General features: G+C 39.4%; 2 protein-coding genes across 3 annotated transcripts in view; both read right to left on the bottom strand.

The window, feature by feature from the left end:
• The window catches only part of LOC110813197 (Molecular chaperone Hsp40/DnaJ family protein), a 30,605-nt gene extending 25,302 nt beyond the window's left edge, over positions 1-5,303 (bottom strand). The window contains exons 1-2 of one of the 2 annotated variants that reach the window (XM_022040239.2): positions 4,835-5,302; positions 1,850-1,918 (exon numbers count right to left, since the gene is read on the bottom strand). In XM_022040239.2, coding sequence (XP_021895931.1) covers positions 1,850-1,918; positions 4,835-5,140 — 375 coding nt within the window. In that variant the 5' untranslated portion in view covers positions 5,141-5,302. Of the gene's footprint in view, positions 1-1,849; positions 1,919-4,834 lie in introns of both variants that reach the window. The other variant, XM_088220452.1, reaches the window with a different exon arrangement.
• A 1,527-nt stretch (positions 5,304-6,830) lies between these two features.
• Positions 6,831-27,768, bottom strand: LOC110808771 (uncharacterized). Its single transcript, XM_088220451.1, has 5 exons — positions 27,411-27,768; positions 21,980-22,112; positions 21,319-21,557; positions 7,469-7,642; positions 6,831-7,216 (listed from the first exon to the last, which is right to left on the bottom strand). The coding sequence occupies exons 1-5, from the start codon at positions 27,570-27,572 to the stop codon at positions 7,130-7,132; spliced, it is 795 nt and encodes a 264-aa protein (XP_088076577.1). The 5' UTR covers positions 27,573-27,768; the 3' UTR covers positions 6,831-7,129.
• Between the last annotated feature and the right edge of the window lie 156 nt (positions 27,769-27,924).

Here is a 27,924-nt window from a genome sequence, read left to right as displayed (position 1 = left end):
CTTCTGAGGGCAATCCATAATCTATGAGCTCTACCTTTCCGATTTCTTCCCCATGTGCGGCCTCTTTTGTTCTAGTAGAAGTCGCTCAATGCCTCAATAAGCCAATTTACTTCCTCCTTATCCAACAAAATTAACACTCTAAAGCCTCTTCCATTTTCACAAATTCTCATTCCATCCATCTTCCTTCCAATGTAGACAACATCGAACGATTTTCTGTCAATAAGTACCAGTTTTCGGTTTGGCTGGTCGACATTCTAGATATGTTTTTGGGTCAGCCACTCCGAACAACCACCCCTTAAGCTTTCCCCTTTCTCGCCCTTTCCTTACTAATAAGAAGCGATTTAGAAAGAGAGAGAGAGAGAGAGGAGATGGGAATGTGTCTTGAGAGGTAGAGAGAGAGTGAGAGAGAGAAAGAGAGAGTTTAGAGAGTTCTTTTCTTTTCCCTCGTCTTACAACACGATTACATGACACAAACTGTGAGAAAAGATAAAGAGGGTGTTTGATGCATTCTTTTGTACCTTACGAAATCCAGTAGGTATATCATTATCAAACTGTATAAGTTTTTCAAGACTTGCAATAGATTCCTCCTTACTGCCTTGGGATAAATTCCTCTTTCCTTTCAGAAAAGTTATTGATTTCTTTGAGGAAACATAGGCAAAAGAATCTTTGGATATCTAAAAGCTAGATTCCTTGATGTTGGGAGTCTATTCTTTCAATGATCAAACTAGACCTAAAACACACTTGCACTAAAGCAAGCATGCTATCTAGATTGTTAATAATATTAACCAATAAATTGGTCTATTTTTAATAGCCTAAGTTTTTAAGAAAACTAGTTACAACTTATTAGTTAATATGATATTAGAGTAAGGTGTTTAGAGTATGAATCTTGACTGTCGCAATATTTCCGTTAGTTAAACTTTAATATAAGATTGAGAGTCTATGCTAGAGAGCATGTTAATATATAAATAATAGATTGGTTAAATCTTATCAACTTAAATTTTTGAAAAAAAAAATTTGATTTTATTATTTCACATGATAGCAAAGCTTAAGATCTAGGTTTCAAGCCTCCTCTTCTGCATATATCTCTCATTTATTTATTCCCATAAGTTATTTCATGTATGTATTCTGATGCAAGTGCAACCTCATACACATAAGGAAGAGTGTTAAAGATAAAATACAACTAATAAATTCAACTATTTTGGTACGTCTTCTAATTTTTCTTCTTTTATTCCAAAAAAGTAAATTAAGCCCTTTATGCTAGTTTAACCTTTTAGGAAAACTGATTACAACTCATTATTTGATGTAAACAATGATAAGAATAGTGCAGTGCACTTCATACTTCCAACAGGAATATCCAGATTAACTTTTAAATTTATAGAATCATTACTATGTTCCAGCAGGTTAAGGCAAAAGATGGTTTTCAAAGCTTTGAGAAGACGTAAAAATGGAACCTAACCAAGATTTCCAAGAGCTCCAAAATATCAGGATGAAATGTGTCAGAAGGACCAAAAATAAAATCAGAAATTTGTCCACCAGAATGCAAAGTTTTATGAAGAAATCAAGATAAATAACAGAAGAACAAGAACTGTAGCAGATTACCAATGTTATGATGCTATAAATTAACTTTCCAGAAGTACTTTTTCTACCAAAAAAGACCAAATTATGAAAATGCAACGAAATAGAAACATAATGCCCAAGTTGTTCAATCAGCTAGATAACTGCAATAGTATGTACCTTGCTCACTGCTTACATATTAGAACTATGGCTTTCAATCTAAATAGTTTAATTTCAACCAATTATTAGGTGATGGAAGGAATTGAAAATTCTCTGTCAAAATTCTTATGCATACCTCATATGCATTACTGATCTCCTTAAATTTTTCAGTTGCTCCAGGTTCCTTGTTGACATCAGGATGGTACTTGAACAAACACAAAAGGCAAGTATAAGAAAAGAACAAGGAAAAGTTTGCAAGCTTTGATCTTAAAACAAAATTCACCCTAAACTATTACAACATCATGTGAAAATCCCAAGTACCAAAGGACAGAGAATAAAAAGAACAAGTTTATACTAGTAGCCTAGTTCATAGGTGATTTTGACATGCCCGGAAAAAAGGGGCCCAGAAATCAACCTGATCTGTCATTTTTTTTTTAAATAAAATAAACCTGATATGTCATTTTTATGCGCTGAAGTTTTTACCCATTCAAGGCACTAGACTATTTATACGTACTGCGTAAGGGTAGTTTCTGTAAAATTCAACAGATAATTTCTGTCCTTTAAGTACACTTGCAACCTAGATAGAAACTAGTAAATTTTTCTAAAAACATAGAGTTTCTTTCTAAACTCATGTGAGACTAAGGATTCCCTAGAATTTGCCTTTAATAAGTGCTCAAGATAGGTCAAGAAGGGAGAAAGTCCAGTAAGCATTTTATACCAGATTCTGGTTTTTGTGTCACCAGACTCATAACCAGATCTCAAGTTAGGGACCATTACAAATCGATGTAACAAGCATAAAGTTATGGGAGATCTATGTACCTTTCAGCAGCAGTTTGACTCCTTCCTCAAAATGTATAACAAAGATCAAATGTCTGGATGATGTTGAACACAAATAAGAGAGAGTGGTGTCTGAGGCTAAACAGTAGGAATTTATTTATTTATTTATTTATTTTTTTTTTAAATAAAAAGTGCTAATGTAGGAATTTATCACTAGTGCAGATAACCTTTCCTATGAAATATCTTGCAATAGTTTAGACAACAATGAGGGAATGAAGGAGGTGTTAATTTAGGTCACAAAGAACATCGACCAAGGGTGTTTCAAGATCATGTTGAGGTTGGTCCCTTTTACCCCAAATATCACAAAAATAGGCTTTCCTCGTTTTGATGAGTCTATAGATCCACTCAGCTGATTGAATAGATGTGAGCATCTTTTTTCACCATCAATGAATTGTTAACAAGGACAAGGTGAGATTGGCTCATCTTAAGAGTGCACAACTTTGCTTTTCGAAGTTGGAATAGGATAGACAGCCATGACTTGAGGTGAGCTTTAAAGACACCATAACATAGGGTTTGGCCCACCATTTTGCAGCAGCAAGTTGGGTGAGCTCTCTGAATTGCATCAGACAATAAGAATGGCATATTCTTAATGCTAACTTGAACTCGTTCGACAAGCTTCTTCCCCCACTCTAGAGCAATAAGCCCATATTTTTTAAAGTGGCCTTTGAGGCTATATTTCAGTTGAAGTTGAAATTCCCGACCCAACCGTTTTGAGTAGTGCCATCATCTTTACTTGTCTATAAAAAAACAAAATTGCCAAAGGCACATAGCCCATAAAACAATGCAAAATCTAGTACGAAGAATCATCAGTCCTTCTTCCTCTCCCTCTGGAGTTCTTAGATCATTAATCATGCAGAGAGGGAGGATCAACATTGCAAGCCTTTTTTCCAATCTTGATGAGTTGTTTATCTTGTAAAAAAAATCGTTTGCCCAGAATTTTCTGAGGATTTTCGTATAATTGTTGGCATTCCTAAACCCAATTAAACAACAAATGCTATTGTCAAGAGACCTGACTAAAAATTTCTGTCCATGCAATCACAGGTGTTTGATCTCCCTAGACCATGCAGATCCATGTTGCAATTTCTAGAAATCCTATCATGATTCTTATAAACTCAGGAAGTATTCAGAGCTTTGTGGCCTTGTCAATATTGGAGCTATTTGGGTTTTTGATGGAGACACGTAAAGACTTGCATGTCATGGTAACCAATGGAGAACGCCTCAATTACTCAAGTTTCCGTTGTAGGTTAGATCTATTCAATATGGATTTATTAGTGGGTTTACAGAGGTTTTAGGCATTTATTGGCTAAAGACCTTACGTTCTAAAGTTGGGATTTCTCTTATGAACATGAATTTCTCTTCTTGCTTGACCTATTTCTTTGATTCTTGTTCTTGTGGACACTAATCAAGATTTAGATAATGGGAATTTTTATGTTTCAACTTTTTCGCCTAACTGACTGATAATAAGTTAAATAGGCAGCATTATTCTACTTTCCATTCATCTCAGTCTAGTTATTTTTATGTTTCAACATTTTCTTTTATGACATTTCTGCAAACCCTTGATTTCTGTAACCAAGAAAAACAATCCAAGGCCCACTATAGCCAGTAAATAAGCGTAACACCAAAAGCTTGGCAGTTTAGACTTTATTCTCAGGAGCAACATAGGCCAAATTGAACAAAAATAGCTGAAGGCTACTAAGTTATTTCAACAAGGAAAAAAAACAGGGGGGAAAAATTTATCTCTAGGAGCACAAAGGATCCCAGCGTGGCCCCATGCTGAAGAAAAATAAAAGATTAAAAAAAAAGTATAAAAACTGAGACAACCTCCAAAACTGAAGGGCGTGAACTTTATCAAATTATCAATGAAATCACTTCTTATCCAAAATGACGGAAGCACTTTTCCACACGAATCTTTCCAGACAATTCACGAAAATACCTTCCAAAGCGTGCATATAATAGCATTTGAAAATGGAAATTCCCAAACCAAACCATACAAGAATAAAGGAATTGAAAAAAATCGCCAGCAACGAAAATAGAAAGCTACAGATTATCACAATGTTATCACTGGACATGCACTTGCAGCTCTAATCCACTATGCTTAAACCCAATTGAAATTTCTTCTCTCATTTCCCACTCCTTAAATTTTTCTCAGTAACCAAACTAACAAGGAAATCCAGAGACAAGGACACTCTACTACTATATATCAAATAAACCCCGCGCGATTTTCACGATGCCCAAAGATTAAAAATGATCAACCGAAAATGAAAAACCCAATTAAAGGCAGTACCTGTCGAGCCAATCTACGATAAGCAGCTTTAATTTCTTTACTGCTTGCAGATTTAGGTACGCCAAGAGTAGAATAATAGTCTCCAGAAGCAGCTAACACTGTCCCAAAACGGTTTTTAGAGAACCTTGGATTGGACTTCAAAGAAGAGGAGGAGGTTAGAGAAGAAAAACTTTTGTGGGACCTGAGGGAGGTAGCACCATGAAAGAGAGTAGAAGAAGAAGAAGAAAAGGAGGAAGCTGAAGTGGATGGGCGGTCCGTAGAGAAGCTGATAGAGGATGGGAGGAGGGAGAGAGAAGTGGTAGCCATTGAAAGCGAGTATATCGTATCGTGGAAGAAATTAATCTAGGAGAAGACGAGGAAGAAGAAGAAGAAGAAAGTGTTTGATTTTGATCATTGTTATGCAGAGAGAGTTATGGAAGAAAAGAAAGGCTTGGTGTGGGACGAGTACGCAGAAAGATTGGATTTTGTGGCGTGATTTTATACATGAAAAATATACAATTACAGTAGGGGCTTTTCTTCTTTTAAAAAGCCAGTGAAAAGCACGGGTTAATAACTTCAAATAAATTAATAAAATTGCTTTTACATCAGATAAAAATGAAATAAAGTGTTATTCAAATAAATTAATAAATTATTGTAATTACTATTTTCAATCATGAATAAATGCTAGTAAAAATAGAATAAATAAAATATTACTCTATTTTTAAAATATTATCACCAATAATCCTTTATTTTATTCTTTATCATTTTTTCTTTTAAAAAAAAAATCTCATTTCAACACTTTTCAGAAGTGATAATCAAATATTATTTCTTATTTTGCTATGAAGTCAATGTTATTTCTTATGAATATATAATAGAATCAATATAGTTATTATAAAAAATTATCAAAAGAATGTTAAATTATGTTTGTTTTTTGAAGAATGTATGAATTATGTTAAGATTAAAATGAAATACCATACAACTAATAGATTTAGTAGAAGAATAATTTAAATCATGATTTATTGAAACGAATAAAAAAGATCTTTGATTAAAAAAAAATCATATTATATATAAAAGTAAAAATATAATTTAAATAATATTTAAAAGTTTTAATGTAAATAATAATTTAACAAAAATATTATACACTAAATTTATTAATTCTTTTAACACAATGTGACTGACTATCTAATTAGAAATTCTTTAATTAGAGCTATTATCTGATTAAAATTTTCAAATGTAATTAAAGTAAAATCACTGCAGATTACAATTTTAGTAACTATCTAATTAAAATTAAAATTAAACTATTTAATTAAAAATTATATTAATTATGTAACTAATACATATAATAGTGATTGTATGTATTATTTACTAAGGTGAACTCAAACTATTTAGCTATATATGGTGAGTTTTAATCTTTTGTTTGCAGTTCAAGCATTATGTATAAACTTAATACAATGTTCATTAATTAATTTAAGCATTCAACAACAACTTTAGTTTTAATAAATATGTTCACTTGAATAAATTTGATTAGAATTTATAATTTAATTAACTTCCCATTATTCAGATACAAGATGAATTTTGTTATTATAATGTATAATTTATCCAAATAAAGATTAGAATTATGTAAAATTAATTGATTTCAATCATCACATATTCAGAAAGAGGTTTAGTACTTATATGTAGACAGCAATTATATTATCTATCTAATCTGAATTCGACTAAAATTAAAATATTTACCCAAGTCAACAAACTATAACTAAAAATTGTACCCAAGTTAAAATCATTTACAAATTTCTATTATCTATCTAACTAAAGAATTATATCAGAATTAAAAATCTCAAATTAAAAAGTTTATATTAAAACAAGAACTGCATAATTAATTAAAAAAATTTATTGAACTTATAAACCATATGCAACAAGGGATATAAATCTAGTTTTTCTTTAAAACTTATCACAAAAATTAGACTGCTGGAAGTTAGAAGCATTGTATAGTTATAATGCAGATATAAAAGTAGACAACTTATGAAATTACTGTAACTTTCTATTAACCCAGGTCACAAAATTTTTCCCACCACTTACAATAACAAGATCAATAGACACAATCTAATAATGCACTGAAACTCAATTTTAAATCGTTACTTGACATATTTGAACCAACTGAAAGCTCATGCACATACACCCTTGGAGCCAAAGAAAAAAGCATCTAGAGACATCAAAGCTTCTTCTACAGGCACCATACCTCTCATCAATAGTACATACATAGTTGCGGCACATTGGACTGTCTCAATCACCATGTAAAGCTCAAATTCCACTGTTTCATTAAAAGACATCAGGATGGTATCGACCGGGGATGGAGCTGTTCTGCTGTGCCTGCCTCAAATGCATTGTTAAGGCATAGTTGTTTACCTGTAAGCACAACCACAAAAATGAACAATCATCAAAAACACAAAACTCGAAAAAGGTGATCTTCTATAGAACCTTCAGAGGAACCCAGAAAAAGAAGGAAAAAAAAAAAACTAATTTCTAAGAAGAAATGAACCTCCTTTCGTGGTATTGTTGATTACTTTAGTTAACGTATTACATTCCCCGCAGATACAGAAAAGTTGTGTTCTACTAACAGGTAAAAAGAAGTTATAAAAAGTTTGACCCTGGTGTTACCTCTAGAGTTCTCAACTGCTCCTGATATTGAGACAACAGCTGCTTCAGATGTTGTACCTCTTGGATCCTGTCCTCATAAGCTTTCTGCCGTTCATGCTGGATGCCAACAGCACGTTTAAGGATGGCATTCTCCCTAATCAATACTTCAATTTGTTCCTTTTGCACCATAATTTCCTATAAATTTTATTGTTTTTACAAAAAGCAAAATATTATTCGAGAGAAGGAAAGAAAGTAAATAAGTGGAGGACAATATCCTATAAATTATACAACCATGTAATGCAAAGTGAAAATAAATATGGGTCACAAGATTGAGAGCAACCAAAAAGCACATCATCAAACCACAGGATCCAAAATAAATTTTCCATTTTCACGTGGTTTCTCACATAATGGTTTTCTTTTTTATAACAAAAGAAGCTTCATTCAATTTTGTATTCTTTCATTCTCTATCTTTTTTTATTTAAAAAAAAAGACAGAGAATCAAAGAATACAAAATTGAAGAATAAGGCATCTTCCACATCAAGAAAACTAATAAAAAACAGAAAAGAGAGCAAAATGCTAGAAATATAAATGTCCAAATTTTGATGTAAGAAATGCTTATTGTGGGAAAGTATCCATGTGGCTTAGTTCATAAGGTGGCAAGAAAAGTCATTCTGTCTCACAATTCATGTGCCGAAGTAGGCCATAAATCAAAGAAACAATGATTCCTAGCGAGCCATATGCATAATAGCCCTACAAAGAGCGCCCTTCTCCATTGTGATTAGAGATGGACATTGGGACAGGTCACCACTAACCCGCCCAAGCCCACTCCGGATAGGGCAGGTAAAATTAATAATTAACAGTGTATATGACAGGTATAGATTTATGTTTTTATTAGCGAGGGGTATATGGAGATTGATGTACCTACCCCATCCCCATCCCATTCCCGTCTCTAATTATGGTCCAGGCCCTTTGTTTACGCCCACCTCTGAAAGATAACTACATAGGAAGCTATCAACAGCAGGAAGGTTACCCAATTGAGCCAGAAAAAAAGCTTGATCAATCTCACCCAAAGACTCCATGACGCTTGACAATGTAAAAAACAAATGTATGTCTCCCCACTAAAAAGTGCATTACACAGACATGTGGAGACAAGGCATGTGAGGCCGGAAGACGTACAGCATCTCATTCGTGTTGAACTTCCAATGGAAAGCTGTCCAAGAAAACACCTTTACTTTTAAACGAACAAGAGCTCTTTAGAACACCTTGGTGGAGAAATTTCCAAAGGTGTTCAACAAGAGATTTGCATGTCAATTTATCTGTGGGTTCCTAAGTCCAGATTCTGGTGTTCGGATGGGAGGTAATGTGGATCGGTTCCAAGAGGTTCAACAAATCCAACATGTCAGCAGTCTATATCAGAAAGGTTATTGAAACAAAATTCCAAGGAGCTCCCTTAGTGCTTGCACAAAACTAGAGACAAACTTTTTGTGTCTATGTGATAAAGTGAACATTCAAAGGAACTTGGTGACTAAAGGATGGTCCCACACTCAATGTATTTCCAAAATTTCACCCGAGAGCCATGTCCTGCAACGACATCCCAGCCAATCCTTCCACTCTCATACATGTTGTATATCACTCTGTTCCGCGAAAATTTTAGTTCTTGAGGAACCACCAAAATCATTTAGCCAATAATGAACCTGACAATCTCAATGTCCAAATCCCCCGAACTCCTGGGTAAGCAACAGGTTTTCCATCTAAGTAAAGGATCCCTATTCTCCTCACCAACATTAGACCATAAGAATCTCCTCATACAACTCCTAGTGCTCTCAGCCACTCATGCAGGAATAATACATAGGGATAATAAGTACAAGAAAATACTGAAAAAGACATGTTTGAATTAATGTTACCCTCCCTCCTAATGTAAAAAGGCCCCCTCTCCAGCTCTGTAGTCGTTAGCAACTTTTTGCTCCACTTTCTTCCAGAAAGCATTACATCTTGGTTTACCCTTTGGGGGACTCCTAAGTTAGTGATGGATCAAACCGACCTAGTACACCCTATAGACTCAATTAACTAGTCCACTACTCCTCCTTTTACATTAATCCCAATGAGATCACTTTTAGCGAAGTTTATTTTAAGCCCTGAAATGCATTAGGAAACTTGGAAGAGGGTTGTGGCATTTCTTATTGACTTGCATGAATAATATCCTATCATCTGCAAAATTGTTGATGAGAAACCTCTATTCGATCATCTCCATAAATCTTCTCACAAAGCCTCTCTCAGTTGCTCTAGGCAACATCCTACTTAGGACATCTACTAGTAATGTAAAGAGAAAAGTTGACAAAAGGTCCCCTTATCTCAAACCTCTGGACGACTGGAACCACTCATGAGGTTTTCCATTCATCTTGTCCACCTGCATTGGAGCCCAATCAATGCCCCTTAAGAAAGGCCTTTGTTTTACTTCCTCAATGTACTGTTTCTAATAAAATTAAGTACTCCCTCGTTCAGTGGCCTCCTTGCTTACTTCTATCACTCCATTATCCAACTGTCTCTTTAATCTCACTTTTCCTCCTCTGGCAGTTCACTAGTATATGACAGATATTAGCATCCCCTTCCTTCTGTCATTTAACTTTTGCCTTCTATCCCCAACATCTCTCCTCTGAAATCAAAACTTCTTCCAGTTCATTCCTTAGCTCTATAAGACGCTCTTTTTGTGGCTGAGTTATTGTATTGTCCGATGCCAGTCCATCCAACGTGGTTATCTCTTCCATGTACCTTTTTTACTGAGATATAGATTCCCAAAAATCTTTTTGTTCCAAACTTTTAATCTCTCTTTGAGGTATTTCAGCGATCGCATAAATCTATAATCTGGCCATCCTGTGTAGGTCTATAATCTTTGAGGTACTTCAATTGCCGTCTCTCACTTCCTCTTTACCCATCCATTCTGTCTGCTTTGCTTCCTGTGATCTGTTGTCGGCTGAGCTCTACGACTTGGGCTCCCAAATGAACCCTGGTGGGTTCGAAGGCCTGTCTGACTTAAATGCTCCTTGGTTTTGCGAATCAGACTTGTTAAGGGGGTCTTTTAGCCTTGTGAAAGCAGAGGTCTTGTTTCACAAAAGATCTATAGGCTTGTGGATCTGGCTCATGCTTGAATACTTCCTTATAAAACCTTGATAAATTAAGATGCTGACTATAGGTTGATGGCCCCACTTCACTCTCCTATCCCCCCTAAATCAAATGTTACCTGAATTGAAAACATAGAAATAAATTGATTAAGCTCCAGAATTTCCTTGGCAAACCACATCTTCTGAGATTGCTTCCACAATAGATTCTGTGGGGATATTTGGGTGGATTTAAAAATTGAATGGGACTACTTATCTTCCACTGGAAGTCAGTCAACATTTTCGGCTATGAAGATTATTTTGCCTACCTCTCCAATCTGTTTCCCTTCCTCCAATCCTCTATTCTTCGTCCATTCTCTCACTTGAACCAGTGCAAGCGACATGATACGTGCAGCCACATCCCAACTCTTCCTTTCCTTCTAGAATAACAATCTATTCTTGACATGGGATCCACATACCTGAGGAGCACCAGGAAGCATCCACACCTGTTAATTTGCAGTTTAGCCATGAGAAACCCATTGGCAACCCTAAGGACAGGGCTATACACAATCCCTGTGCTAAACTTTGAACAGGTAATTGCCCCATTTCGTTTCCACATGGCCCAGAGTAAAACCAAAAACTTCATCCCGAGTTGTCTTTTCCACCCATACTCCTCCCATATATTCTCCTCTTCATCTAATTGAAGACAACTTCCATTCTACTTGGAAGTCTCTCCAGATCCTCCATCAAGGCCCATAACAAACTATAGTCCCACTAAAATAATAATAAAGTAACCATGAAACAAGATGCAAAAGAAACACTGTAAACACATCTGAGAAATTCCTCTAAAAAAGAAAACTGTTTAGCTCAAGACCAATGTTCTTCAGCTCATATAATGATATAAAGCATGTTTAGCTCAAGTCTTCCAAAATACTACCAGTTATGTGGATGAATAATCTTTTTTATCCATGTTTGGTCCAAAGAATGCATTAAGGTTACCAGATAAAATATTTAAGCACCTAAGAGAGTTTGCACTTGAATGTGGGTTTTGATAAATGTAGCTAAAGACTAAAATGTTAAACTAACCTAATTTTATTTTTCATTAATCTTTTCAAAAAACATAAGACAATAATAATCAAAGATTCCTAGTAGTCTCAGAAATTAACTTGTGAATGCAATGTCTCATGCAAACACAGCATCCATACATTTCAATAACCATATCATAAATAACCTTATTTTTCTTTTCCCTTAATCTTTTCGATAAACTGACCATAATTGTAACGGCCCCGGAAAATATTAAAATGAAATGAGTATTTAGACATATCGAATGCGGAAGCGAGATCGAAATTTCATTTAACATCCCTTACACGAAAAACCAAACAAACGTACTTAAAATATAAAAGGTTAAACTAACTAAGAAAGAAAACTCGAAAATAAACTATGCGTATGACTACAGAGTCTCTAGGCATCCCCTTCGTCGTCCTCCTGCGGAACGGGCTCGGGAACCATGTCTTCCTGATCTGAAATGGTTAATTAAGGAGTGAGCTACACTAGCCCAGTAAGAACATCACGATATCTCACCGTCACGGAGGTAAAGGTGGGTAGAAAAACACAAAAAGACCAATGGAGCATAATTTACAATAAACTCGTTTATTAACATGAAAACCTTTACCATCCACTTACCTCGGTGGAATTTATGAAAACAATATAAGAAAAATAATAACATTATCACAATCATGGAATAATATAAGCTGTAAAACATAGCACTTATCACGCCTTTTGTAATTCAATCATTATACAACATATCCTTTTCTCATTTACCAGCCTACTAGTATCCATGGGGGTCCATAGGGGTTCCGCTACCCGTTAACCTTTAACATTCATAATCAGTTTCCAGGGCCGTCCCCATACCCCGTCCGGTATGGGCGCCAAAACCATGAACCTCAATACCCCGTCCGGTATGAGGGTGAAACGGGCCGTCCCCATACCCCGTCCGGTATGGGCGCCAAAACCATAAACCTCAATACCCCGTCCGGTATGAGGGTGAAACGGGCCGTCCCCATACCCCGTCCGGTATGGGCGCCAAAACCATAAGATCTCCATACCCCGTCCGGCATGTGAGACCACAATCCCGGTAGGGTTCCCTACGGACCCGGTCCGTCCACCATCTCCCAGGATATCTAGTCAGGCTGACCCCCATAATACAATTATCAGTCTATACAATCTTTCATTTTCCTTTTCCTCAATCAACATCATCAATTCACATTTAAACAAGCAAATCGTAATTCATATCAACAGACAACATACAATATCAGTTTTTTCAGTCATTCAACCCATAATTAATAAAAACGTAGTATATGCACACAAATCTGTAAAATGAACACATCAAACCCCATAATGCATTTAAAGCTGTAAAACAGTGTAAAACAGAGCAAATAACAGTAAATCATCAATCACACTAGACTCGGGCTCCATTAGCAACCTTAAGCAATTTCACACATGCGTTAATTCAAGAAATACCGTTTTATCATTTTGAACTTTAATACCGTGATAGGAAATAGGGTGAGGGGTCCTTACTTGTTTTCGAGATCCGAATACGATTCACAGTGCGCCTGCAGGCTGTCCCTAATTTTCCCTGAATTTTTCTCGGGGAACTGAAACACACTAACAGTACCTGCACGTGTTCCAAAAAAATTCCAAATTAAGCCCAGGGCCTCTTTCGGCCCAAATCGCAACTCCGGCACGGCGGCTCCGCCGTGCTCCGGCGACGGCGCCGCCGCTGGCGGCGGCGAGTCACCTCGGGTTGACTGTTTTCGGCCGTTTCCGGCCGAATTCGGCCACACTCGCATTGGTCCTTGTCAGAAAACAACCCTAGGGCCCTCGGGGGGCCAAAAAATCACGGAAAAACGGAGCTTACCGGTGGCGGCGCTCTCGGGTGCAGCGGCTCTCCGGCGAGGTTCGTGTTTTGGTGATTCGGCTCCGGTCAACCTGTAGAGAAAAGAATGGTGATCACGGTGATATAAAAATTGCATCGAACGGAGGCCGGGAAGGGCCTCGTCGGAGGCAAAAACCGAGAGGGGGCGCGGCGGCGCCGCTGGGCTTCGGCCGCGTATTCCGGCCGTTTGGCCGGGATTTCGGCTTCGATTTGGCCATAGGAGGAATCAGTGGGGAAAAACGAGTCGGGGGTATGAAATTTACCTCGATCGGCGGTCGGAAATTTCCCCGGTGCGGCGGCGAGCGGCGGCGGGTGGCGGCGGTCGGCCTCTGGTTCGTCTTCTCCGGCGAGCGGCTGGCGGCTAGGGTTTGTGGTCTGGTGTGGGGGTTCTATTTATAACCCCTTGCCTTTTGATCACAGCCGTTCATTTTGTTTTAATCTGGGCCGTTCGTTTTTGATTGAATCTGGGCCGTCCGTGCGATTGAATCTGGGCCGTCCGATCGCGTGATTGATCTGGGCCGTCGGATCGCACCCACGCGGATCGCCAACGTGGCTCCTTTCGGAGTGACGCGATCTTGTCACGTGGCAGGCCCTGGTTGGCCGGGACTGCTGACGTGGCTGCTGACGCGGCTGCTGACGTGGCCCCCCCCCTTTTTTTTTTTTTTTTTTTTTTTTTTTTTTTTTTTTTTTCCTCCTCCTTTCCGGGTGCTACAACTCTCCCCCCCATAAAGAAATTTGGTCCCCAAATTTGCCTCATTACTCTTGATCAAACAGATGAGGATATTGGGCCCTAAATTCTGATTCCAGCTCCCAAGTCGCCTCCCTAGGTGTGTGGTTCTGCCACAAGACTTTTACAAATGATATTTCCCGGTTACGGAGTATTCTGCTTTCTCGGTCTGTGATACTGACCGGTACTTCTTCATAAGACAAGTCCTCTCGGAGTGAAAGTGGTTCATGAGCCACGACATGAGAAGGGTCCGGATTGTACTTGCGCAGCATGGATACATGAAACACATTGTGGACCCGGGAGAGCTCAGGGGGCAGTGCAAGTCTGTAGGCAGTGGTACCAATCTTATCTAAGATTTCAAAGGGTCCAATGTATCTGGGGTTTAATTTTCCCCTTCTGCCGAACCTACTAATTCCCTTGAAGGGGGTGACTTTAAGAAACACACGGTCACCTTTCTCAAAGGCCAGGTCTCTCCTCCGGGTATCAGCATAGCTCTTTTGCCTACTCTGAGCTGTCTGGATGTTCTTCTTGATCTTAACTATCTTGGACGTGGTTTCTTCTACCAAATCCGGGCCAAACAATCTTCTATCACCCACTTCCTCCCAACAAATCGGTGACCTGCACGGACGCCCGTATAGCGCCTCGTATGGGGCCATGCCGATGCTTGCTTGGTAACTGTTGTTGTAGGCAAACTCTATCAGGGGTAGGTGGTCGTCCCAATGGCCTCCGGAGTCAAGGACACAAGCTCGGAGCATATCCTCCAGCGTACGGATTGTCCTCTCTGATTGTCCATCGGTTTGGGGGTGGAAGGCAGTACTAAGGGACAGCTTTGTTCCCATAGCTTGCTGGAAACTATCCCAGAACCGAGAAGTGAATCTGGGATCCCTGTCGGACACCACTGTTACCGGGACCCCATGCAGTCTGACTATTTCCCGGACATACATTCTTGCCAACTTGTCCAACGAATCAGTCATTCTGATAGCCAGGAAGTGGGAAGACTTAGTGAGTCGATCAACAATTACCCATATGGCATCGTGTCCCGATCGTGCCTTGGGTAGTCCCGATACGAAGTCCATGGTGATGTGTTCCCACTTCCATTCTGGAATCGGTAAAGGCTGAAGCAACCCCCCTGGGCGTTGATGTTCTGCTTTGACCTGCTGACATACCAAGCACTTAGATACAAAGTCGGCTATATCTCTCTTCATCCCATTCCACCAGAATCGGGGTCGCATAGTTTGGTACATTTTTGTACTTCCTGGATACATGGCGAACCTTGAACTATGGGACTCTGTCATGATGTCTCTTTTTAATTCGTTGTCGTCTGGGACACACATTCTGTCCTTGAAACGAATCAATCCGTCGGCAGAGATCTGAAATTCTGAGTTCACTCCCTGTTCTGCATCCTTCTTGCGGTTTACTAGGGCGGGGTCGATTGACTGGGCTTCCTTTATTCTTTGGATTAACTCGGGTTGGACTGCTAGGTGGCTCAAACATGTGGCCCTTTTCAGATCTTGCAGTCGAACCTGCTGCGTAGCCCCAATGGACCTGCATTCCGAAACCATCAGATGGGCTAGGGTGCCTGCACTCTTCCTGCTGAGGGCATCGGCTACTACGTTGCCCTTACCTGGATGGTATAGGATGTCACAATCATAGTCCTTGAGGAGTTCCATCCACCTTCTCTGACGCATGTTGAGATCCTTCTGAGTGAAGATGTGCTTCAAGCTCTTATGATCGGTGTAGATCTGAAAGGTCTCTCCATACAAATAATGGCGCCAGATTTTCAAGGCGTGTATGATTGCGGCAAGCTCCAAGTCATGGGTAGGATAGTTCTTCTCATGATTCTTTAGCTGTCTAGACCCATATGCTATAACCTTTCCATGCTGCATCAGGACACAACCCAGGCCCAGATAGGAGGCATCACTATAAACTGTATACCCTCCTGATCCGCTCGGTAGAGCCAGCACGGGTGCAGTAGTCAGTCGCTTCTTCAATTCTGAAAAACTCCTTTCGCAGTTCTCATTCCAATCAAACTTTGCATTCTTCTTTGTGAGTCGGGTTAGAGGGGCCGCTAGACTGGAGAACCCTTCGACAAACCGGCGGTAATAACCCGCCATCCCTAGGAAACTGCGAATTTCCTTAATTGTTGTCAGCCTTTTCCAACCAAGTACCGCTTCAACCTTTTCGGGGTTCACCGACACCCCTTCCTTCGATATAACATGTCCTAGGAAGGCGGTTTGCTCGAGCCAAAATCCACATTTGCTCAACTTTGCATACAACTTCTTTTCCCTGAGTACCTGGAGGACTTGGGCAAGATGATGAGCATGTTCTTCTCTACTTTTTGAGTAGATTAAGATATCATCGATGAACACGATGACAAATTTATCCAAGAACTCTCTGAAGATTCTGTTCATTAGATCCATAAAGATGGCCGGAGCGTTGGTTAGCCCAAACGGCATAACCAGGAACTCATAGTGTCCGTACCTGGTTCGGAATGCCGTCTTGGGGATGTCTTCTGCTCTCACTTTTACCTGATGGTAACCTGATCGTAGATCTATTTTAGAAAAGACCTGTGCACCCTGCAACTGATCGAAAAGGTCATCAATCCGGGGAAGAGGATACCTGTTTTTAATTGTTACCTTGTTTATCCTTCTATAATCAATACACAGCCTCAACGTTCCATCTCCTTTCCTTGCAAAAGTAACCCCGGCACCCCATGGGGAAATGCTGTGTCTAATGAAGCCACTGTTTTGTAGCTCAGTGATTTGTTTCCTTAGCTCTTCCATTTCGATGCGGCTCATTCGGTAAGGAGCTACCGAGATGGGTTGGGTTCCTGGCTGCAAGTCTATGGTGAACTCGACCTCTCTGTCCCCTGGTAGACCGGGCAGTTCATCCGGAAATACGTCTGGAAAATCTCGGACTACTGGAATCTCTTGGATACAAACTTCCTTCTTGGGTTTACCGTGTACCACGTCCGGGTCTGCATCGGCATCCTTCTGGGTAAGGTTGTAAACTCTGCCCTGGATTGGAGGCCTCCCTTGATTCTGGTTCCTAGGGCACTCCCTCGCATAGTGCTGGGCACTGCCGCATATGCGACAGGTGTTGTTGAGGCGGTAGCAGGGTCGATCCCCATGATCCCTGCCGCAGTACTGGCAGATCTTCCCACGAGCTGCCCCCATAGCCTGAGGAGGGCCCTGAGCGGCAGGCCTGGGTCTCTTGCTGGGTTGGACAGACATGGTAGGCGCTGGCCTGCGGAGCAGGGCTGAAGGTCAGGAAACTTCCCGCTAGCTGAGGGCGGGTGTCGAAGCTCCTTTCTATGATCTGCGCCTTTGCCAGGACTGCCGAATATGTCTCGAGCTCCATCACCAACAAGTGCTGTCTGATCGCCGAGCGGAGACCCCACTGGAATTTCCTGGCCTTTCGGCCCTCATCCAACAATGTCTCCGGGGCATGTCGGCCCAGCTCCAGGAACTTGCGGGCATATTCCGACGCTGTCATATTACCCTGGACCAACTGAGCAAATTCCATTTCCTTTAAATGTTGGATGTGTTTAGGGAGATACTCCGCATGGAAAGCCGCTAGGAACTGCTCCCAAGTAACTGGTACAGGCAGGGTGGCCCGCTTGAGCTCCCACCAGCGTACTGCTTCCCCTACCAGCATGTAGGAGGCAATGGCAGCCCTCTGCTCAGGAATTACTCCCAAGGTCTCAAAGGCTCTCTCAGTCTCCGCCAGCCAGTATTGGGCCTCTTCGAAAGAGGATCCCCCTGAAAAAGTAGAAGGGTTCAGTCTCCTGTACCTCTCTATGAAGCCGGGGTCGATCAAGGAGGGAGCGGGGTCCCGAGGTAGAGGGACTGGGGCCGGCTGAGGGTGAACTGGGGGACCCTGTGGTGGCGCCTGCTGATGGGGTGGGGGCACTGGAATGTGCTGTGGCGGTACCTGTTGGTACTGTGGCTGTGGTACCGGGTCGTACCGCGGCTGTGGTGCCGGGTGGTACTGTGGAGGAACAGGCTCCTGCCGGGGTGGCTCGGGATCAGCCTGCTGTAACGGGGGCTCAACCTGCGCTAGCGGAGGAGGTCCGGGTAACTCCCTTCTCTCCTCTTGCCTTCGCTGAGCAGCTACGAGAGCTTCCACCATCTCATATAATCTGTCCAAATCCTCCCGAAGCGAATTATCTTGGGCCGCTCGGTTTAGTGGGGGCCTTTCTCTCCTCATTTCTGTGTACTAAGAGAGGAATGGTTGAGTAACGACCAATCGGTGAGTATTTCTTTAAAGGACTATAGTGTAAGGGATGGGTCCGAGGAAATGCGGTTCTGATACCAACTGTAACGGCCCCGGAAAATATTAAAATGAAATGAGTATTTAGACATATCGAATGCGGAAGCGAGATCGAAATTTCATTTAACATCCCTTACACGAAAAACCAAACAAACGTACTTAAAATATAAAAGGTTAAACTAACTAAGAAAGAAAACTCGAAAATAAACTATGCGTATGACTACAGAGTCTCTAGGCATCCCCTTCGTCGTCCTCCTGCGGAACGGGCTCGGGAACCATGTCTTCCTGATCTGAAATGGTTAATTAAGGAGTGAGCTACACTAGCCCAGTAAGAACATCACGATATCTCACCGTCACGGAGGTAAAGGTGGGTAGAAAAACACAAAAAGACCAATGGAGCATAATTTACAATAAACTCGTTTATTAACATGAAAACCTTTACCATCCACTTACCTCGGTGGAATTTATGAAAACAATATAAGAAAAATAATAACATTATCACAATCATGGAATAATATAAGCTGTAAAACATAGCACTTATCACGCCTTTTGTAATTCAATCATTATACAACATATCCTTTTCTCATTTACCAGCCTACTAGTATCCATGGGGGTCCATAGGGGTTCCGCTACCCGTTAACCTTTAACATTCATAATCAGTTTCCAGGGCCGTCCCCATACCCCGTCCGGTATGGGCGCCAAAACCATGAACCTCAATACCCCGTCCGGTATGAGGGTGAAACGGGCCGTCCCCATACCCCGTCCGGTATGGGCGCCAAAACCATAAACCTCAATACCCCGTCCGGTATGAGGGTGAAACGGGCCGTCCCCATACCCCGTCCGGTATGGGCGCCAAAACCATAAGATCTCCATACCCCGTCCGGCATGTGAGACCACAATCCCGGTAGGGTTCCCTACGGACCCGGTCCGTCCACCATCTCCCAGGATATCTAGTCAGGCTGACCCCCATAATACAATTATCAGTCTATACAATCTTTCATTTTCCTTTTCCTCAATCAACATCATCAATTCACATTTAAACAAGCAAATCGTAATTCATATCAACAGACAACATACAATATCAGTTTTTTCAGTCATTCAACCCATAATTAATAAAAACGTAGTATATGCACACAAATCTGTAAAATGAACACATCAAACCCCATAATGCATTTAAAGCTGTAAAACAGTGTAAAACAGAGCAAATAACAGTAAATCATCAATCACACTAGACTCGGGCTCCATTAGCAACCTTAAGCAATTTCACACATGCGTTAATTCAAGAAATACCGTTTTATCATTTTGAACTTTAATACCGTGATAGGAAATAGGGTGAGGGGTCCTTACTTGTTTTCGAGATCCGAATACGATTCACAGTGCGCCTGCAGGCTGTCCCTAATTTTCCCTGAATTTTTCTCGGGGAACTGAAACACACTAACAGTACCTGCACGTGTTCCAAAAAAATTCCAAATTAAGCCCAGGGCCTCTTTCGGCCCAAATCGCAACTCCGGCACGGCGGCTCCGCCGTGCTCCGGCGACGGCGCCGCCGCTGGCGGCGGCGAGTCACCTCGGGTTGACTGTTTTCGGCCGTTTCCGGCCGAATTCGGCCACACTCGCATTGGTCCTTGTCAGAAAACAACCCTAGGGCCCTCGGGGGGCCAAAAAATCACGGAAAAACGGAGCTTACCGGTGGCGGCGCTCTCGGGTGCAGCGGCTCTCCGGCGAGGTTCGTGTTTTGGTGATTCGGCTCCGGTCAACCTGTAGAGAAAAGAATGGTGATCACGGTGATATAAAAATTGCATCGAACGGAGGCCGGGAAGGGCCTCGTCGGAGGCAAAAACCGAGAGGGGGCGCGGCGGCGCCGCTGGGCTTCGGCCGCGTATTCCGGCCGTTTGGCCGGGATTTCGGCTTCGATTTGGCCATAGGAGGAATCAGTGGGGAAAAACGAGTCGGGGGTATGAAATTTACCTCGATCGGCGGTCGGAAATTTCCCCGGTGCGGCGGCGAGCGGCGGCGGGTGGCGGCGGTCGGCCTCTGGTTCGTCTTCTCCGGCGAGCGGCTGGCGGCTAGGGTTTGTGGTCTGGTGTGGGGGTTCTATTTATAACCCCTTGCCTTTTGATCACAGCCGTTCATTTTGTTTTAATCTGGGCCGTTCGTTTTTGATTGAATCTGGGCCGTCCGTGCGATTGAATCTGGGCCGTCCGATCGCGTGATTGATCTGGGCCGTCGGATCGCACCCACGCAGATCGCCAACGTGGCTCCTTTCGGAGTGACGCGATCTTGCCACGTGGCAGGCCCTGGTTGGCCGGGACTGCTGACGTGGCTGCTGACGCGGCTGCTGACGTGGCCCCCCCCTTTTTTTTTTTTTTTTTTTTTTTTTTTCCTCCTCCTTTCCGGGTGCTACAATAATAGTCGAAATTTGCTGGCAGTCTCAGAAATTCACTTGTAATTTCAATATCTCATTCAAATACAGGATCCATACATTGCCAGTAATGATATTCAGAGTAATCTAGTATCCACAATCTCTTAAATTCCTCATCATATTTATACCCCAAATTAAACAGGTCAAGACTAAATGTTATTCAACAAAGGGAATGACATCTCATCTAAATACCGTAATCATCCTCCTAATAATTAGAGTCTTAGTAATCTCTTAATTCCAAGTAATGTTTCACTGGAATGCCACATGCAGAAACACAATGGTTAGGCGAAGACAGGGAAATATGAAGAGACATAAATGGTAAAGCAAGCTATGTCTTTGTTTAATTGCTCACCACAGCAGGCCCTATCAACACATGGAAAACTCTTCTAAGACTCACACTTATAGCACACAGATGCCAACCTTTTGAAAACTTCCTGCTGTCTCTTCACCAACACGTGCGCTGATGGACTTCTCTAGAATCTCCAGCACTCTTGAGGCACGATCTTTAGCATTATCCACACTAGTAGCATTCGTCATTTCTCTCACTAACAACTCCACCCATTCGGCACCACTTGAAGGACCATTGACGGCAGCAGATGGATTTTCAGCAGCAGCTGACGGATTTTTGGCTGCAGCTTCTCCATCATTAATGAAAGTACCTGCCGGTTTGGCACACAGATATGAGATTGCTTCCTCAAGAGATAACAACATTTTAGAGATCATATGCTGAATTAGATGCACAAATTATCAAAAACAGATGGTATGAACTGAAGGGTATACAAAAGAAAACCCTTAAAGCCCAGCAAGAACGTAATAACTTGATTTTTCAGTTCTTTTATCTTTCTTTTTGGCCTGTCTACCTCCTGCATTTTCATTTACCATGATTTCATTAAAAGAATTTTTAATTGATTTTTTATCTACCAAGAATAAAATAAATCATACTGATGTTCTCAAAGGAGCTTAAATTAACTTCTAATGCCTTCCATCACTAGGTGATTATAAATTAAAACAGTTTTTTAATAAAGAAGATGAAGGCAGTCAATCATGGTGATATTATGGTCCTAGAGTGCTATTGACTCACCTTTGACCCCTTCTGCACCAAATTCTTCAGCAGAACCTGACTTTCCCTCTGCAGATGCGAAATGAAGGTCGTTAAGGCTCTTGATTGCGAGGTCCAAATCATTGCCACATTCCTCCAGTGCTCTCTCAAGGATCTGCAAGAGAAAAGCATTAGATGATTAGTGGAAGGATAAACCGAAAAGATGTAGAGACCGCAGACTCTCAATCAGGCAATGAACAAGCAAAAGCAGCAGTAACAGAAGGGAGTAAACTTGTTTATACTTCCATCCCCAGAATCATAACATCATCAAGAGAGTTATGTGACACCACAATATCCTCAGTAGATATCATAAGCCACAGGGCCTTGTATTAAATGAAAATTTTCTTTAGAAGCTATGTTGAAAAGCATTAAACCATGCCATGAAACCCTCAGTAGATATTACAAGCCACATGGACTTCTATTAAATGAAAAATCTCTTAAGATGTTATGCGAAAAGCATTAAACTAGAGAGGAATTGTTTATATATGTTAAATAGAGAAGTAAATCAATGTATTAAAGAGGAAATAAATCAGGATATTAAAAGAAAGAAAATCAAGATATAAAGGTAAATTACACCTATAATTAATTATAATTAATCGTCATTTTCCTTTTCCGTCCTATAAAACCTATTCGTATAGGGGTGTAATACTCAACAAAAAACACATCAATCACAAACAATTCTTAGCATGATATTAGAAATTTAGGTTAAGAAATCCATGAACTCTTTTACAAATGTTATTTGTCCTTCATAAGTGGCCACCACCCTCCTGCCGCTAGCCACCTCCACTACCAGCCAACCTTCATAGTCGGCCCTGGAACCAGTAGCTGCTCCCTGTAGCTGGTAGTCTCTAGCAGCTGTCCACAAACATAAACTGCCACACACAGCTCTCTCTATTGCCTTCATTGCAACCAGACGCAAGGTACTTCATACAGCACGTGTTCTGCGTAAAATTCTTGTGGTAATTTTTTTCTTTTTGATAATTAATTACTATCCAATTCTTAAAAGATGTTGGAAAGTACACCCCAAGTTATGGTAGCAAATGTTGACATGACAACTTTAGATCTTAGTAAATGCAACATAGAGATTCAAAAGGCTAAGAGTTCAACTTGACCCCTTGGAAAAACATACCAATATCAATTAATCGGCACACTCAAGTACGCCCTCTACCTCAAAGGAATTAAATGTTTTAAATAAATCATTTGAAAATTTTTTGATTATAAACTCAGAAGCCACATATCATATGACAAATACTTCTAAATATTTTTTTACATATGTTTCATATTTAAATAATAAAAAAATTATCACTGCAAATAGTTCCTTCAATATTCTTATAGGTAAGAACAATATTAAGCTTAGCTCTACATTTGTCCAAAAAAATGTATTACATGTACCCAAATTGTGTACTAGTTTTGTGTCGGTCAATAAGTTACCACAATATTTGAACTGCAAAATAATATTTGATTTTTCTCACTATGACTTTTAAGACCAGAATTCGAGAAAGATAATTGAACGTATTAAAACCATAAAAAAAACTTTACTTGAATGCACTTGGAGTATCATTCTTTACTATTACTAACGACCTCATATGCAAGATCTAACTTCCCCAAAAAGATTAGGGCACTCATCCATTTTCTTGATTATTACGAATTCGAAATATGAAAATTTTCACATGAGCAATAAACAAAGTTGATTTCCATTTTCATAATCCATATTAATATTTGGGGACCACCTTAGATATCTAATATTTTTGGGGCTTGATGGCTTGTGTCATTTATTGATGACTGCACTAGATTCACCTGACTATTTTTACTCAGAGCTAAATTAGATGTTAATCATATCATACCCCAGTTTTGCAAAATGATAAAAACGCAATATGGAAGATCCATAAAGAAATTTCATACCAACAATGCTCATGATTTTTTCAATCTCACAATTTCATCATTCTTCCGTCAAGAAGGAATCCTTTATGAATCATCCTCCGTCCACACTTCACAATAAAACGGAGTAGTGAAACACAAGAATAATCACATTTTAACTACCACTAAAATTTTTCTCTTCCAAAACAACATTGGGAGGAAACCGTCCTTACTGTCACCTACATTATTAATTGTCTACCCACAAGTGTTCTTGACTTCAAAAGTTCTCTTGAAACATTTCATCTGTTTTATCTAACAATAAGTGACAAATTATCTAATCCCTCGGATATTTAAATATGTTGTTTTTGTTCATATTCATTCTCACTAAAGAGGAAAACTTGATCATTAGATGCTGAAATGCGTATTTGTAGGGTACTTCTCTCAAAGAAGTACAAACGTTAATATCCACCTGCTCAAAAATTCTGTGTGTTTTCGGACATCACATTTATTGAACAAAAATTCTATTTCGCACAATCTTATCTTTAGAGGGAGCCTATATTAGAAGAGAATGATAAATCTACCATCATTACCACACACTTCAAAACCATTACCACAAGAGAATGTTCAGAACCCACCAGAAAATTTACCACCACAAGAAAACCTTCAAGATCCATTCTGTCAAATCATCATAGCAAGCTCTAGGTTTTCTCAAACGCATACAAGGAGGAAAATGACAAACACTAAGCCAAAATAGGTCCAAGAATCTGACTTCCTCGAACCAAGGTAACTCCCGAAAAACATATACAAGCATCTGATAATGATATACCTATTACACTTCGTAAAGGTACAAGAGAATACACTAAATATCTTTTGTATCCTATCTCATAATTTATGTTATTTGATAAGTGTTTATCAACTCATAAAAATTTTCTTACAAATTTAATAATGATTATACCCCTAACATAATATTTGAGATATTATCTTATAAGAAATAGAAAAATATTATGAGTGTAAAAATGCAGACACTTGAAAAGAACCAGATATAAAGCAATCAAAGGCAAGAAATCGACATGATAAAAATGAATTTTCTCAATCAAATATAAAGCAGATGGAATAATTGAGAGATAAAGATGAGACTGCTGGCAAAAGGCTATACACAGAATGGAATAAACTACCAAGAGACATTCGCATCAGTGGCCAAAATGAATATTGTGCGAATCTTATTGTCATTAGTTGCCCACTTTGACTAACAATTACAACAACTTAATGTAAAAATTGATTTCTTGCATAGAGATTTAGAAGAAAAAAATCTACATGAATATCTTACAGGCTTTGACAGAGGAACACAATCAAATAAAGTATGTAAATTAAAGACGATTTTATATGAACGTAAACAATCACCAAGAGCATGGTTTGGCAGGTTTGTAATAGTAATAACAAATTGATATTTAAGGAGGCACAAAGAGACTACCCTCTTTTCATCAAACACTTAGAGACATAGAGAGTTACAGTTCTCCTTAAATAACTTGATGATATTATTGTAATAAAAAACAAGAAGAAAAAACAACAAACACTAAAACAATGCCAAATAAAAGAAATCGAAATCAATGAGTTAGGCAAGTTGAAATATTTTATGAAAATTGAAGTTACCTACTCTAAATTTGGAACTTTTATTTCTCAACAAAAAATATATTCATAACCTACTAAAAGAGATTGACAAGCTAGCATGCAAACCAACTAACAATCCTTATTAATCCTAACCATGAACTAAGAATAGTAGAGGAAGATACGCCAGCAAACAAGCAAATGTATCAGAGATTAGAAGAGAAATTGATCTACCTATCCCACACAAAACCAAACATACTACACAGTAAATATTATAAGTTAATTCATGCACAATCCTAAAGAAGTACACCTACAAACAATTTACAGAGTTGCAATACTTAAAAAGTCACCAGGGAAAAAAATTATATTTAAGAAGTAAAACAAATTGTTTCTATAAGTCTATACTGATGTAAATTATGCTGGTTTTATCATAAATAGAATATCTACTACAAACTACTATACCTTCTTTGAAGACAATCTACTCACCTGGAGAATTAAGAAATAAATATAGTTGCGAGATCAAGTGCGGTTTCACTATCATAGACCAAAATCCTAATAAAAGAAAAAATATATATACATTTTTCTTTTATTTATCTAGCTAATGAAATAGGTTAATAAACTAAGAGAAAGGCTCATCCAGCCTCAAAAAAAGAAACATAACTCAAGTTTGGGCTTACTTTCGTAGCTGCCTCACCAACCTCCCTAGTTCCCTTGAATACTTGTAATCTAATCATATGAAGTAACATACCTATGATAAGAAAAATCTGGACATATTAAATCTTTTTAGAGAAAACCTTTTTCCACTCAGACTCCAGCATTAACTATAGCTCACACTCTCACAGATTAGTGTTTGATAGCTTAACTTTCAGGGAAAAAAAAAACTCATAATAATAACATCAAGTCCACCAGTATTTATTTGTAATAAACTAATTTGTGAATTGAAATATAGGAAATACCTTATCTAGCTTGCTATCAAACAAATAATCAATTTTATATCAATTGCATTACAATTCATCTTGTTCCGAAGAACAAATGGCACCTTCTCCAGTTTAGTTTCTAAACAAAAACTATGTATGATATTGACAAGACACTGAGGGGTTCTGCCCCTGTACAAAAAGGATTTACAAAAGAAACAACTAATCAAAATATTTAAAAGTCCATAAATATTTTCATCTAGGTAATCTAAGCAAATGACAGCAATTTTTCATCAATGTATTTCTTTTGAAATAACCGCGAAAACAGCTAAAAGGTAGAGGAACAGATTCTACTGAGCTTTGCCTTCCCTAATTCCATACCATGCCTTTAGTTAGCTACAACTGAACCTCCAACTGTCTAATTGAAATTACAAAGATGAAGATTTGAGGACTGAATCATACATCCACGTACCTTTTGGGATCCACAGAAGAAAATGGCAAGGAGATTCAAGTTAAGATCACAACAACTACACACAGTTATCCTTCCTTAGCACATAGAAATCAAGGCTAAAATCTTCTTTGTTATCCAAGCTTACACAAAAGATTAGTAAGTACAAAATAAATTTCATTGCTGAAACAATTCTTCTCAGAAAGTTAACAAACTTCATACAGGTAAATATAGTTATCAAGAAATATGGAAATCCTCGATCACACGAGGAACAACGAGAAAATAATAAATCAAATTGCAAGAAATAACAAAAGCCGCTATAGAATCGTCTTTCTTGAATAAAATTATATATAAACATAGATATGAAAATTTGTTAAAAATTTCTTACGAATAAAATACCAAGAAAAAGAAGCAGGCAAAACATATCAACCAAAATCGTACGAAATTAACATATTTACAAACACGAAGGTAAAACAAATAAACTGTTTAAACAAGTACATCAAGTCAAAACAATTAAATTTCTTCAGCTGTTTTCCCTTGGAAAACTTACGTCCTCACTGGTATACATTAATATTCAGAGAAAAAATACCTGAAGTTCGATGAGAGGGAATATAGACCGGAGCTGATCAAGCAAACTCGGAGGCGATAAACGAATCGGAGAAGTCGAAGAGCATCGAATCCTCTTGGAAACCGGCGGCGAAGGAATATCCTCGAAGAACGACCTCTTGCTTCCACAGACTGCCGCAGACATGGTCCAAAACCAATCTAGGTTAGGATCTTCAACAGGAAAGAGGAGCTTTAAGTTATCGATGCGCTTTCTTTAGGGACGGTGTAAAGAAACTGAGCCTCCGCTTAGGTTTTGCTGGTTGCTTTTTGAGTTTTTAGCCTTTGTGGGCTTTTATTCTATGGCGTGCCGTATTGGTGGAGCAGCAGGAGCGGCAATACGATGTCGGTTGAGGTTTGGCGCGTGCAGTTCAATTCCTCCGGGAGTGGGGATGGGACTCAGAGGGGAATTTAAATTTCGTTCCCAACGGGAAAGTGACCGTTTGACCTCCTTGGTCAACATTTTTAGAAAGACCAAAAGCGATTACAGGCAATTTTCA

Source organism: Carica papaya, chromosome 5 (genome assembly GCF_054855325.1).
Source record: "Carica papaya isolate Zhongbai chromosome 5, ASM5485532v1, whole genome shotgun sequence".
Lineage (NCBI taxonomy): Eukaryota > Viridiplantae > Streptophyta > Magnoliopsida > Brassicales > Caricaceae > Carica > Carica papaya.
This window is presented reverse-complemented; position numbering and strand designations above follow the sequence as displayed.